Genomic DNA, 15024 nt, shown 5'->3' on the forward strand with positions numbered 1-15024 from the left:
AAATAATAAATGGAGGTTACCAATCTAACCTGTCACTAAGGAAAGGTATAACCTTGACTGTAATAAACAGTGGTAGGTATATCTTATTTTTCAATACTTTCTATATATAGTTTGCCTTTGTCTTTTAATATATATGCAGAAACTCATGCTGCAGCTCTGCAAGATGCTTTAATACAAGAAAAATTAAAGGGACATAGGTTAACTGCTCCATCAATTCTGCTATGTCCAAACACAATGCAACTGATGTTTCCGACCTTTAATTTTCCCAGAAACAAGAATACAGCACTGTGACAGCAATACGAGTAAACATTACTAGAAAATACCTTTTTTTCCTACCTGGTATGGATGGTATGTGTGGGGAGAGAGCCTTTTTTATGAAGATACAAAGTAAAGCCTATTTCCTCCTGTTCAATGCTAAAGGAAACACTAACAAAATAAATGATTTATCTATTTGCATTACAATTACATTGCAAAGTTTCAGATTTATATTTGTAGTTTCAAAATCTGCAGCTGTGTACAGGATCACATAAGCAAGTGCTCATAAATATGTCCAAAAATGGAAGATGAAGACATGTTTAAAAACTGGACCAGGGTCATCTATATAGATACGTTAATAAAAGCGTATATTAATATAACAAAGTAGGTATTTCAACAGAAGAACTTATTTGGGTGGACACAATTTACGGTTTAACCTGTAATTATTCAGAAAATACAATTTGATAAAATTGGTGTGGCTTAATGTAAACAACAAAGTCCATTACGGCACACAGTCTCAATTATGTATAATTTACCTAACACTCCTCTGGATACATTTGTCCCCACCTACCTTCCAAGGTGGGAATCAGATCCTCAACTTCTGACCCCAGAGCAAAGGGACAGGATTCTTTACTATGGGCAAAAAGTATCCATGTGCACAAAATATCAGGAATCTGACTACAAATTGCTTACCCAATGGTACAATACGCCCACTGTGTTGCATGCAATGTTTCTCTCATCCCCTGACATTTGATTGAGATGTCATACAGCTCCTGACTCTATCCTGCACATATTCTGGGCTTGCCCAGTTCTCCCCCCTTTGGACCAAGGTAAGAGATAGCTCACAAAAATTTACTGACTTCCGGCTTCCCCATGACCTGGCCTTCTACTTACTACACCACAATGACTAAAACTATGTACAAAAGATCCATGCTTCCCCATTTAAATACCACAGCTAAGAGTTGTTCTCTGTCAACCTGGAAACAGTCTCAAGCATCATAACCCTGTGGGTGAGGAAAGTTAATGACACTGAATGAATAGAAAGCCTCATTGCCTCGGACAGAGGCACACATGATAAGTTCTAGTACTACTGGCTGGAGTTCTCTCTTACTACCGGGTACCGTTTCCTTCTCCACAATTTACTACCGGGTACCGTTTCCTTCTCCACAATTCTTCTGATATATACTCAGCATAAAAATATCTCCAACACATCCCTTCCAGTCTGGGATTCCCTATATGTTACATCATGCCCACGTGACTTCATCAGATGTCCCCCGATTAAGTCACGTGGACATGATGTAATGAATAGGGCATCCCGGACAGGAAATGATGTGTTGGAGATCTTTTTTTATGCTGAGTATATGATACCAAAGGCATTTTTACTGCTTTTCTGATGCAAGAATTATTCCTTTAATAAAACAATTTTTACTGACAATATTATACTATGGGAGGTCACTTTGTTTTTACCCTAACATATGGATGAGCGCATGTGAGGGAGTCTTAAAGGGACCAACAGCAGAGGATATCCAAATCAACTGAAAAGGACCACAAGTGGGTGAACATCGATGGAGGAGGATTTATATATGTAATCAAATCTGTATTTGATTACTCATTGAGGTGAGAATACTGGGAGCACCGAGGTGTCATGATTAGGTGGAAGCACACCACTTGTTTAAATGTTGTCACACTGAAACTGCTTGCACTGAAGTAAGAAAACTAGACACCTTATTTATCATTCGATATGGACTATTCACACTATATACTATGTATTCTAATACATAGTGTGAATTGATTTCATTTGATGATTTGATATATTTTTATCACGGGTCATTTGAGGTTATTTGTTTTACAGTATCAGTTTATTTTTTCTGGTATGCGCAAGACTTATTCATATTTATTATTTTGTTACTGGTGGGAACACAGTGCGATGTTTGCAGTAACCACATTTGGCAAAGATATATAGTTTGTTTCCTATTATACACATTTGTTCATACACTGTGGATTTGTTCTACACAGAGGCAGTGCAGAGGTATTATTTTTTATTTACTGTTTATTACAAAAATGATGTTCCAACAGACTGTGTACATACACACATTATATACTCTACATATTTTTCAAGTGGTATTTATAAAAACTTTGGATAGTGGTATTTAGTGTAAACCTGGGCTTTGCCCATGTGGGGCAAAGCAAACCCCTGTGTGAGCTCATAATAACTCCAGACATCAGGCTCTCCCTACCAACGTGTGACAGCTCTGGGACAATTAAAGCATCAGTGTTTGTTGCATGCTTCTCCATACCTGGAAGTACCTGGTAATATGTTTCTTCCAGTGGCTGATATGTGCCTAATATGTTGTTGTTGAGGGAGAGATTAAGGTGAAGGTTTGCTCTAGGGCTGATATATAAAACAAAAGCTAGAAGAGGAAAATTGTAGGTGTTGTAAAAAGCAGCATATATATCATCCTAGCTATCTTCTACCAGATACAGGTAGCATTTTTTTATGAAAACAGTTTATTAAATAGTTTCTAGTCTAGTATATCAGTAATAATTGTTATAGTCCTACCTGTTTAGTTCTCATCTTGGACTCTTCAGAAAGGTTGTTATAGGTGTAATGTGCTTGGGTGACTCCGCAAAACAGGACAGCCACAATACCTACAAGAAAATAAAAATAAAACAAAACTCATTTCTATATGAAATTATTTCAATAGAGTTACCAGCATAAAATAAATAAATACCCCTCCCACTGCCCGCACTGCTGAATACCACTCCAGTAAAGAGGAGTCATCACCTGAAGTTTTTCAGTAACTGACATCTTCAGGGGTGTCTATCTGCTGTTTTCTCCACTTTACACTGTAGTTCTTCCAGCTGTCTCCTGCATCAATACTGTGTCCTGAAGTGACATAGGGGTCTTGATGGTAGATACCACTAAGCACTACATAGAATATGCTTCATTGACTTCCCTGTAAGTGTATATTTTTGGAAAAACTTTAGGTGGCAATTCCTTTTCAATAAACAAGAAATGTTTTGCTCTTAATGGAAGCTTTCCTGCACAAGGCAGCGGGAGAGGTATCTAGTTTCTGCTTTGCAGGAAACTATGTTATTAGGAGATTCATTTTTGAGTCAGAGTTACTTGAATCACAAGCCTAGGTAATTCAAACTCGGTGTATGATAAGTAATACATACAGTAAGTGAAGGTTACGGCCAGCAAAAATTACAAGTCGATATGATTTGTAGATCCAGTAACACAGGTTACTGAACGTACTATATGCAAAGTTCAACCTTTGCTGTAAAAGTTGAGATTGACTCCACTCCATCTTATACCTTCCATTAACCACTTGCCTACTGGGCACTTTTACCCCCTTGCTGCCCAGGCCAATTTTCAGCTTTCAGCGCTGTCACACTTTGAATGACAATTGCACAGCCATGCAACACTGTGCCCATATGACATTTTAAGCATATTTCAATTTGAGCTTTATTTATTTTTTGCTAAACAAATGAAAAGAGACTTTGAACATTTAAAAAACAATTAAAAAAAAAAAATGCTCATAGTTTGTTATCACATTTCGCAAACAGATATTTTTTCTCCTTCACTGATGTGCACTGATGAGGCGGCACTGATAGGCTGCACTGATGGGCACTGATGAGGCGGCACTGATAGGCTGCACTGATGGGCACTGATGAGGCGGCACTGATAGGCTGCACTGATGGGCACTGATGAGGCGGCACTGATAGGTGGAACTGATGGGCACTGATGAGGGGACACTGGTGAAGAGGCACTGATGAGGCTACACTGATAGGTGGCACTGATGACAGCGCTGATAGGCAACACTGATAGGCACTGATTGGCACTGGTAGGTGGCAGTTATAGGCAGCACTGATAGGTGACACTAATCAGGAGGCACTGATTGGCAGTACTGATGGGCACTGATAGGTGGCACTGATTCGCAGCACTGGTGGGCAATAATTTGCAGCACTGGTGGAACTGCACTGATAATTAGGACACTGTCTCTTTAACATAAATTATTGATTTCTTCTTCTCTCCTCACGCTGTCAATGTGAGGAAAGAAAAGCTGATAGCTGGCTTGTGTTTACATCCTGTGGTCAGCTGTCATTGGCTGACAGCTGATCACATGATGAAGGGCCTCTGTGATTGGCCCTTTACTTCGATCTATGATTAGCTGAGTCCGAAGGAATCAGCGATCACACAGCATGCCGTCTGTGTGCCACAGGGTGTGTGCGGGCAGTGCGATTACAGGGGGACATCCATGTATGCCCTCCTGGCAAACTAAGCCTGTGCTGTAGCTGTTGTTCGGCAATAGCGCGGGCAAGAAGTAGTTAAATTCTCCAGTGTGATGGGCAGTCACAGTGAAACAGATGGAAGATTAGAGAGGGCAGCTCAACTTTTACAAAACAATGTTGCAGAGAATGTCAGCTAACTATAAGTCTGGCATTGATTTACTAAAGCAGTATAGGCACTTCAATTGCAAGAGGTTTTCCCTTAGCTTAGTGAATGAGATAAAGCTCTACTACCTTTAATCATGCAAACATTTTTGTTTTATGTTTGCCTTGCACATGATTGTGCACTTTTTGTAAAAAGAATTTTCACCCCATCACTAAGCTAAGTGAAAACTTACTTTGCAAAGTAAACATGCTCTACTGGTTTAGTAAATCAATCTCTGCATTTACATTTTTCATCCTATGTTTAAATCGTCCAGGTTGGTGACAAGCCGCTTGTAATAAGTGACAAAAAACAAGAGAATCTTTCTTTAGTAAACACTACATTCCCCAAACCACAACGCAGAGCTTCTTGAGCAACGACCACCCATAAAGGTATAAAAATACAATCTTCTTCACGTTTCTTTAACCTATATGTACAGTGGCAACATGAAAAGTGTCTGCTAAGGTATAACACATTTAAAAAGTTGTACACTTCTCAGGAGACATTTTTAATTATATAACAATAATTTTATATAAGACAAGCCATCCTCTAGAGCTGTTCCGCTGCCATATTTTCACATTGAGATGTTCCCAAGTAGGACATCACAACCTCCAAGGATTTACTGTGACTCCGTCACAAATCCCTCCAGAAAATGTTGATTTCTGTGTCTGTGACAGGACCCTGCAGCTGCACTTATAACACATGCTGGATGATGAGCTGTACCGGTTAACCGATTTGCATCCTAAGCCAAGCAACTACATCTAATGAAGTGGTTTTTAAACATCATTAACTCCACACAGCTGTTAAAGAGCCATTGACAGCAGAGAGAAACACAATGTTTGCATCCACTATCACACTGCTGGGAATCATCCTGCTTCAAACTCCTTACTATGATGAAATTAAGCAAGCATCACCTGCGGCTTGAATGTAATTGTTTCATATTTGTGCATTTGTAATTCCTAAATGGCTACTACTACTACTGCTACTGTACATCACAATTATAATCACATACAACCCAAGGCAAAGTAAAATGGAAGATTATTAAGGTCACATGTTGCTAAATACATTACATTAACATCAGAAAAATGTGGGCTTCTTTGGTTTTTAAAAAATATAAAAACAAGCTTAAAATAAGTAGCTGAAGGTGATACGTCACAGAGAAGACTTAATTTACTCTCCCTTTTATTAGAGGAACAGTCAAACAAATACATGTAGTTATATATATTTGCTGAAAAAAAAGTTCAAATCAGCACTCTAAAAGGCATCTATAACTGCCAACAGTCCCAATTTTGGAGTGACACTGTTTTAAATATTTTTTTTTTTTTTCATGTTTGTATTCTTAACTCAAAAGCAAACTTTGTTGTTTTTAGTCTCCTCCAAATCTCCAAACATCTTTTTTTTTCTGCTGTGATCCTGTTTTCCATGGTCCCACTGTATGTAGGAACATAGCCACCATCTCTTGCTCACTCCTGAGATGGACTAGGGTCTATGGGATTTGTAGTGTGAATAGAGCAGTGCTCATGACTGTAACTAACATGCACTGCTCATTCCGAATAAACTAAAGTGAGACGAAAAAGGAGAGGATCAAGAGCTCACAGAAACCACAAGGAGGCAGAAAACACAGTAAGAAACAATTTAATAAAAGACAGATTACAGGACCATTAAGTAGTGTATGGATTATTTTTGGAGAACAAAACATTATTTTGTCTCACTGTATTTCTGCCTATTAAAGCACCCCAGGAATGTCACTGCTCCTTTCTCATTTTTCCATCTCACGCTTATCTCTGTTATCAGGAAAAATACACAGCACCTAGTAGGGAGAGTTAGAAAGAGAAATATAAATCAAGAGGAAAATAGACCTTACGTGTTTTCTGACCTTTACTGGAAAAACAAAATTGCAATGCAGATGCAAGTATAAAAATGCTCACAATAAAAGAACACGTACATTGTGTACCTTTTAAAATGTAAGAGCAGTTAGTACATGTCTTTATTCTTTAGAATATTCAAACTGCAATTACAGCAAACCTTTCTTTTTCTAGACCACAGTGAAGCAGCAGTCTGAATTGGGTACAATTAGGGTTACCTTGGCTTAACTTTTCTACCGCCATGTGAAGTCTTGAATCCTGAGCACATTAATAAACAAATCTGTAAATGTGCTGATAATGTCAAGGGTTGTCCTTTTCCATCCTGCAATTCTCTACCAGCTTTTTTCAGGACACCCAGTTTGATAATCCAATAGGGAGTTTTAGGAAGTATAATGCCATGTACACACGAGCGGACTTTTCGACAGCAAAGGTCCGACGGAACGAATCCGCCGGACAATTCGATCGTGTGTGGGCTTCATCGGACCTTTGCTGTTGAAAAATCAGATGGACTTTAGAAATAGAACATGTTTCAAATCTTTCCGATGGACTCGGGTCCGGTCAAAAAATCAGTTTGTCTGTATGCTAGTCCGACGGACAAAAAGGGACGCAAGGGCAGCTATTGGCTACTGGCTATGAACTTCTTTATTCTAGTCTGGTCGTACATCATCACGTTCGAATCCGTCGGACTTTGGTATGATCGTGTGTAGGGTAGTCGGAACTCCGTCAAAAGTCCGTCAAAAAGTCCTTCGGAGTTCAGTCTGTCGAAAGTCAGCTCCTGTGTACACGGCATAAGGGGGAAGACCAACCTACAACTATCTTGGTCACACAGGCCGCCTCACATTATATACTGTACATGTACTTGTTTAGACCATCATGTCTTTCCATCGCTAGTCTGTATGTGTTCTGTTGGTAACGGCGGTAGCTTGTAGGAAGGTGCAGTCTATCTTCCATTCTGTAGGTGGCATTGTGTGGCTATGCCGCTGTACAAATAGAGTGGAGGATGAGAGAAATATTGTTCCTTTGCACACTCTGTAGGTGTCACCATCACCACTGGAGCAGTGGTCCAATTGGACAATGCAGCACTGGGTAATTTTGGTGGCCATATTTAGTGTGGACAATGCTAATAAATAGTATGTGGTGCATATGGTGCACAGTTTTGAGTGGCTAGAGTAGGGAAAGGTACCACACTTGCTAGGGACAGTGTATTCACCATAGGGATAGTTTCCTGCTCAAGATTAGGAACACTGCTATCTGCTCTATCATCCTCTGTACTGGTACTACTTCATAGGACCTGCATATTTCTTCCAAGTGTTGCTTGCTCCTGTCAGCCACCCCTCTTGCAGAAGTTGCTTTGGTAATATAGGCTATGCCAGTGTGTTACCTTTAAATCTGAGAATCTACTGATGTACTAGCATTGCTGTGCCTTCTACTATCAGGATTACTGAACCTGTACTAAGAGTATTACTTTGTTGTTTTCTACAACAGTGTCTGGTACTGTTACTTCAAGCGTACTGCAGTTGCTTCAGCCAGTGCTAGTGATTGTCAATTATTGCTCAACTTGTTATCTGTTTAACATGCAACTCAAAAATAAATAACTGCCTTTATTTGGACTTGGGGTGCCATTCTTCCAACTTGGTTACTAACCTCCTGGCCCTGCCCACAATACTGTGATTGTATCCCTGTCCAACAACAAATAATTTGTTATCTTTGTATCCAGCCATTGCTCTTTAACTCTTAAACAGAAAACATCACTTGCGTATCAGAGTACCCGGAAGTTTTTGTTTTCTGTGGTGCTACATTACATAAGCTACAGCAGTCAGATTGCAGTATGCATTATTTATTAAAACATTCTTTGTACTACCTATTAAAACTTTCTATGTTCTGTGGTTTTAATAGGTAGTGCATGCTAAAGTTAGGACTGCAGGTAATAAGGGGTGCTGTGAAGTTGCAGCTTATGCATGCGTTTGCAAATGTGTGCTAACTAAAACCCAGTTTTTAAAGCATACTGTTAGACAGGTTAATTTGGTTGGTCAGCAGACTGGTTGGTAAATTGAGCTAGGAATTTTCTCAGGTTTTGTCTTGTATGTGTTGCCCTTCCATGTGCTCCTTGCTGTCAAGGCTAGTTATAGATGGGGCAGGGGCCATTTGTTTGTTAATGAATGCTGCAATCTGACCACAGAATACAAAAACTTCAGTCTTGGATGGAGCAGCTTTGAAAAAAAAAATTCCATGTCTGCTTCTCCCAACATTGTGACTCACTCCTGCTACATTCTTTATTAAGCTCTATTGTATAACTGTACCAGTTAGGGTATTACAGTAGACACTGTGTCAACATGAACGGCACAAATCTTCTAGTAATCCCCTTGCTGTGGCTCAGCAAACAGGGAACTCATGACTCACAAAGACTTGCAGAAGAGCATCTGTTAAATTGATGTTAGGATACCATAAACAAACAGGAAGCTGACACATCAGCCGTACAATGTTTGTGGCTTCTGTGGTTTGAGGATTATAAGGAGCTTCTATAAATATGAATCTTAGCAAGATAAGTGGGCCTGCAAAGCCATTAAAGCTAATTTAGGAAGCCATTGTGGTCTTGGGGTTTGCAGTAATAGCAGCTGCTGATGACATCATATGCCATGATTCAGCTTGCAAGTCCCAAAATGTGCTTGAAGCTGGCTAAAATACAAAATCATTTACACATAATCCACCTACCCTAAAGGAATAAAAGCTTGTGAAGATGTGTCTTTTTTATGATCTTCTAAACTCCAAAGCATGACCTTAGAACATCTTTTTTTTCCACTAAACCCTTGTTAAATATAAACTTTACTTTAGCTTTCTGTTTAGTATATATTTCCAATAATTATGTAGCACCATCATTTTACACAATGTTTTACAGAGTACATAAAATGAAGCAGCTTACAAACTACAATCTTTACAACTGACATACAAGCACTCTTGTTTTTCTATTACAGATAAAAATTGTTAGGAGGTAGATTTTTTTTGTCGAAAAAGATTTTGCATGTCTCTTCTGCCAAGTAAAAAAAAACCTTTGTCCTTGCTCCTAGCAGATTTTATCTAATGTACACTGCTTCAAGACACACTAATGTTTATATTCCCAGGCCATTCCCAGTATCTGTAAGATGGCAACAATGGAGCCTGGTGCTGGGATGATGTAACTTCAGTACAAATGTGAAGGAGTTACATCAGTGGCAGTCCAATAGCCACAGAGGATGGATGCCAAACCGTAAAGAAACTGTGGAAAAAATAGCAGCGCCGAGAGGCAGCCCATTGCGATCCGATCTAGTGCTGAGCCCATGTTCCTGTATCTGATTCTGCTGACTTCTGTGTTTAACCTGGCTTGTTCCTGACTTCGCTTGAATGCTACTTGCCCTGACTTTGGCTTGTCTCTGGACTTTGCTCTTTCTGCTTATCTTCCTGATCTTGTGTTGCCAACCTCTGCCGTCTATGCTTGCATCTGACCCCCCGTTGCTGACCTGGCTTGCCTGGCCTTACTTCCAGTTGTTCGTCTACCCTGACTGTACCTGCCTAGCTCCTCCTGGAGCTTCTTTTACTGAGTCACCAGTCTTCCTGTACGTGGTACCAGCCACTGTCTAACGCTGCCTGCTGTCTACCAGCCCAGGATCTGCTGTTCCCGCTGTCATCTACTGTTCCTGGTGACGCACCTTCTATGCATCACTTCATCCAGTGGAAGAATACACAGGCACTCATACCTCACCGCGCTTTCACGACCAACATCAGTGGTCTCCGGTCCGGGGCTGTATGAGAGCCATCCCTCTGCACGTCAAACTCAGCCGCAAGGTACGTGACAGCTGCACACCCCTGACATTGCTGTTCCACTTTAACTTACCAATATGTTGTGGGAGGTAATCAGAGAACTCGCATAAAGTCTTAACGATCATAGGGAAAATAAAACATTTAAAGTAGTATTAAACCCAAAAGCAAACATTTATTATACTGCAGCTTACCAATTCTTAGATGTGATGGCTGCATTTGTTTCATTTTTAAGCTTTTTCTTCTATTATCATCTTGTAATCCAACAGGTAAGTCTGTTGTCTTTCAACAGAAAAGCTCTCTTGCAGTTACAAGGATAAGGCAGACCATTTAACACTGGCAGGGGTGCCTAAAATGATCAGCATTTATTTATTTATGTAAAAACTTTATCCCAAAGAAAAAAAAAACAATGCTTTACCTGATTATAAAAAGTGAACTGGATTTTGGCTTCAATTTGTTACTGTATTTAAATCTTCTAGTACATCTAACCCTTCCCTCATCCCAGACTGACAATGCTTATGTTCAAATTTGCCCCTGTACACCCAGAGTGGTGTCTGTATAATACAGGAGGTGTGTGTTACTTGTCAGTTCACCAGGGGAAAACAGAAAGAAAAAACACTAACAGGGGGCGTGGCCGAGCGATGGCAGAGTGAGGACGCACACCTCGGAGCTCTGTGTGGGGAAGCCCTGAGAACGAACAGTAAACCTTGTCAGTGAGAGCCGGAATTCATGCCAGGGGACCGCAAACACCCGCTGGACTTGGGGGCACAGAAGGGTTCGGAAATCACCCACTATTTCCTCAGGCAACACGCTGTTTCTTCCCCCGCAGCCTTGGCCAAGATGGCGCCGCCTCGAGTGCCTCCGACGAGCGCCGCCGCCTCATCTAAGAAAAGCACTCAGCCGGGACCTAATGCTGGAGGAGACCGAGCAGCTCCAGATGACAGGTCAGCTTCCCCTATATTATCCCCTGTGATCCCAATTACAGACACTCAACCTAGCTGCGGCCATACAAGGGAGACAGGCAGTAATGTGGAGGGCTCTCTCAGAGACATTGTGTCCGGTCTGCCCACAAGGCAAGATCTGCAGGAAATGGCGGCATCCATAGTTAATGCACTCTCCAGGGAATTACACGACTTGCGCCAACAGGTGGACACAGTAGAAGAGAGGGTCACTGTGTTGGAGTCCTCTACATCCACCTCTGATGCCCGCATTGCCGCCATGGAACAGGAGCAGCGTGGCTTTCGCCGCCATCTTGTGGATATACAATTAAAGCTAGACGACGGTGAGAACAGGAGCAGACGCAACAATTTGCGCCTCCGCGCCATCCCTGAAGCCACCATGGGTTCAGACCTACGCACAACGGTGGTGGCTATCCTGAATCAGGTTCTCGGAAAACCGCCGGCTGCGAAGCTGGAGCTGGACAGGGTCCACCGCATTCCAGGACCCAGGGCACCCCCCGCAGCATCCCAGGATCCTGATGCCATAGACCTCCCACGAGATGTCCTGTGTAGGGTACATTTCTTCACTATAAAAGAGGAAATCCTGCGCTTGGCTTGGGAACGCGGCCCAATCGACTTTGACGGTGCATTGATCCGGATTTATCTGGACATCTCCAGGCAAACAAGAGCAATGCGGGGCCTTCTGAGACCACTGTTGGAGGTAATCCGTGCGGCGGAGGCGACGTATCGCTGGGGTCACCCCTTCCATCTAATTGTGCGGAGGCGAGGAGCAGAATTCTACTTACGCTCACCAGACCAACTCTCAGACTTGTTCAGCTTCCTAGCCAAGCCTGCTGTGAGTGTCCCCAACTGGTTTGACTACCTGTTGTCCCTGGAGGCCCTGGGCCCACCTCTGCCCAGGCGGCAACGTGTCCGTAGACCACGCTCACGCGCCACTAGTCGTGAGACTGTTAGACCTCACCCGAGGTCCTCCGAAGCTTAACTTCTCATCTTATCCCAAGGAATGGTAAGACATGGTGAACGCTCACACTGCATTACCTCCCTGGGTATTCTAAGAACATTGGATCTTCCCCTACAAGAGGTCTGTGAAACCGCTCTGATGGGCGACTTCCTGGGTCCGAGTTGACTACCCTACATAGTACACTCTACGGTTTCCTGACCCCTGGATGTGCCTTTGAATCCCACTTGGGAACTACGGGATGTCAACTGACATTTGCTGGCCTGCTCAGTGAGGTGCTGGGTCAATTCAGATTCTTAATAGCCTTGTCTTGCATGCCGCTTCTCCCATACAGATTCACTATTGGTGGCTGGTGGGAGTGGCGGATGCAGTGGGGAGATCAGCAAATGGGCCTTAAGCCCCGGCACCTCAAGATGCTTCTGCTAAATTTCATTATCTCCTGGACATGTTGGCTCCCCAATCTCAGATAAGAGTCCTGAGGGCCCGGTCTGTTTTTCTGTTTTCCCTATTTAATGGGTACTTTGCTAGCCACCCGGGGTACCTCCAAGATCCTCTACTCCCCTTAGTTTTTTCCTGATGGATATGCAAGTAGATACGCATTAGGAAGGGGAGGGAGGCGTAGTGCCATAGCGTGTAACAATCCCAGGGCTATGGCAATCGTAGGTGACATGCTTTGTTTGTTATGTTTTATTGTGCTATTTTATAACGTTTTACTTCATTATTTTATTATTCTACTGTTTTTTATTTGCACTGTTGGTATTGACCTCACCCTTCATGACTCGCTTCGGTACTTCCCGGTGCGAAGGTAAAAGACCCTTGGTCCTGGTGTTGCGGGCCTTACCATGAAGCGTCAGCATGGATCCTGCCGGTAATATATATCAATTGCACTGGTAATGGGGTTCGTTCTGACGTCCATGAGCCTCCTGGGGACACCATCACCGAATGGTCACGGCGGAGGGTACTCGGCAGCTTCGCTGCAGGTATCAATCACCAAAGGTTATGTTTAGCTGTGTTGGTTCTCATATTAGAAACACTATGATTCTCAGAGGCGCTATTCCCCCACATCTCCACCTATATTGTTTATTCAGATTACTGCCTAAACCCTACTTATTTTAGAGTAGATCTCAACGCACTTTCCACCCCCACATTAGGGCGGACCCCTGTGTGCACACTTTAAGTGTGCAACAGGGGCCCATAGTTAGTCTACGACAGAAACCGTTCACTCCCCTTACCCCAGCCCTCTTCCCCCCCTCCTTTTCCACCTCACTATTCTCTCCCCTCTGGTCTATTTTCTCCTATCCTTGACCTCTGCCTGGAGGGGGTTCTGTTTTTGGGATTCTCTCACACGCATACTGACATCCATTTCCCTGCCAGAAGATACAATGGGTCACCTTAAGATCACCTCTCTAAACGTGCGTGGCCTTAATATACCGGAGAAGCGCTCGCAGCTTCTAGCTGACCTGCGCAGGGGCAAAACACATGTCGCCTTTCTGCAGAAACGCACTTCCGTGCAGATTCTATACCTAGGCTGACTAACGGGGCCTTTCCTGTAGCATACCATAGTGTCTCTCCGATCTCCAAATCGAAGGGGGTCAGCATCATTTTGGCCAGGTCGGTTCCATGGGTGTTTGAGGCACAGCGGGCTGACGAGCAGGGTCGCTTTCTTCTCCTAAGGGGAAGGGTGTCCGATGTGCGGGTCACCTTTGCAAATGTCTACTTCCCCAATGTGAACCACCCTCAGTTTTTGCGCAAGCTCCTCTCTGAGCTCTTGGAGTTCTCAGAGGGGATGCTTATCTTTGGCGGAGACCTTAATTTCGCCATGGATCCGACCTTAGACGTCTCACGTGGAGCCTCACACCTGTCCTACTCTCGCCTGAGGCGTCTCAAGGCGGACCTTCATACCCTACACCTAGTTGACCCTTGGCGGTTGCTCCACAACCAAGATAGAGACTATACATTTTACTCTCAGGTGCACCATACCTACTCGCTGTTAGACTATCTGCTGTTGTCACATAAAGATCTTAACAAAGTGGTTTCTACGTCCATAGATGTCATATCTTTCTCCGATCATGCGCCAGTCCACCTGACCCTCCAGTTGGGGCCTATGACTCGGTCTCCCCCATCCTGGCGACTGAATGAAGCACTGCTTCAATCGGAGGAAACCCGTTCAGAGATACTGAACGCACTGCGGGAGTACTTTTCTGTCTATGAGGGGTCAGTTCCCAACCCCCTTGTGGTCTGCGAAGCCCACAAGACGGTTGTGAGAGGTGCGTTGATCAAAATAGGAGCCCGTCTCAAGCGGGATAGACTGAAACGCACGGAGGAACTCCTTGCATTAATTCGCAATCTAGAGAGTATACATAAGGCTAGTCTTGCCCGCGCAACCTTCCGGGATCTACAGAAGGCCCATGAGGAACTTTGTACACTTTTATTTCATAAGACCAAACAGAAACTAGCATGGGCACGTCGTACTATGTTTGAGTTCTCAAACAAACCCGGGTCACTTCTGGCCAGAGCCCTGCAGGGCCCTCGCACGAAAACATATATCCCTCACATACAGTCATCTACGGGACAGAAGCTAAATACCTCTTTGGACATGGCGGAGGAGTTCCGCTCCTTCTATACAGGCCTCTATAATTTGGACAGACCGCAATCTATGGACTCCCCGTTGGAGGGCAGGCATACCCCCCAATCTTACGTCGCTGCCTCAGGCATGCCATCACTATCAGATGATGTAAGGGAGGAGTTGGAGGAACCCTT

General features: G+C 43.1%; 1 protein-coding gene across 1 annotated transcript in view; it reads right to left on the reverse strand.

Annotated features, from left to right (window-relative positions):
- The window catches only part of SLC9A9 (solute carrier family 9 member A9), a 1177825-nt gene that overhangs the window by 754714 nt on the left and 408087 nt on the right, over positions 1-15024 (reverse strand). The window contains exon 9 of the mRNA XM_073625891.1: positions 2816-2904. Within this exon, the coding sequence (XP_073481992.1) occupies positions 2816-2904 (89 nt within the window). The remainder of the gene's footprint in view (positions 1-2815; positions 2905-15024) is intronic.

The sequence above is a fragment of the Aquarana catesbeiana genome, linkage group LG04 (genome assembly GCF_042186555.1).
Source record: "Aquarana catesbeiana isolate 2022-GZ linkage group LG04, ASM4218655v1, whole genome shotgun sequence".
NCBI classification, from domain to species: Eukaryota; Metazoa; Chordata; class Amphibia; order Anura; family Ranidae; genus Aquarana; species Aquarana catesbeiana.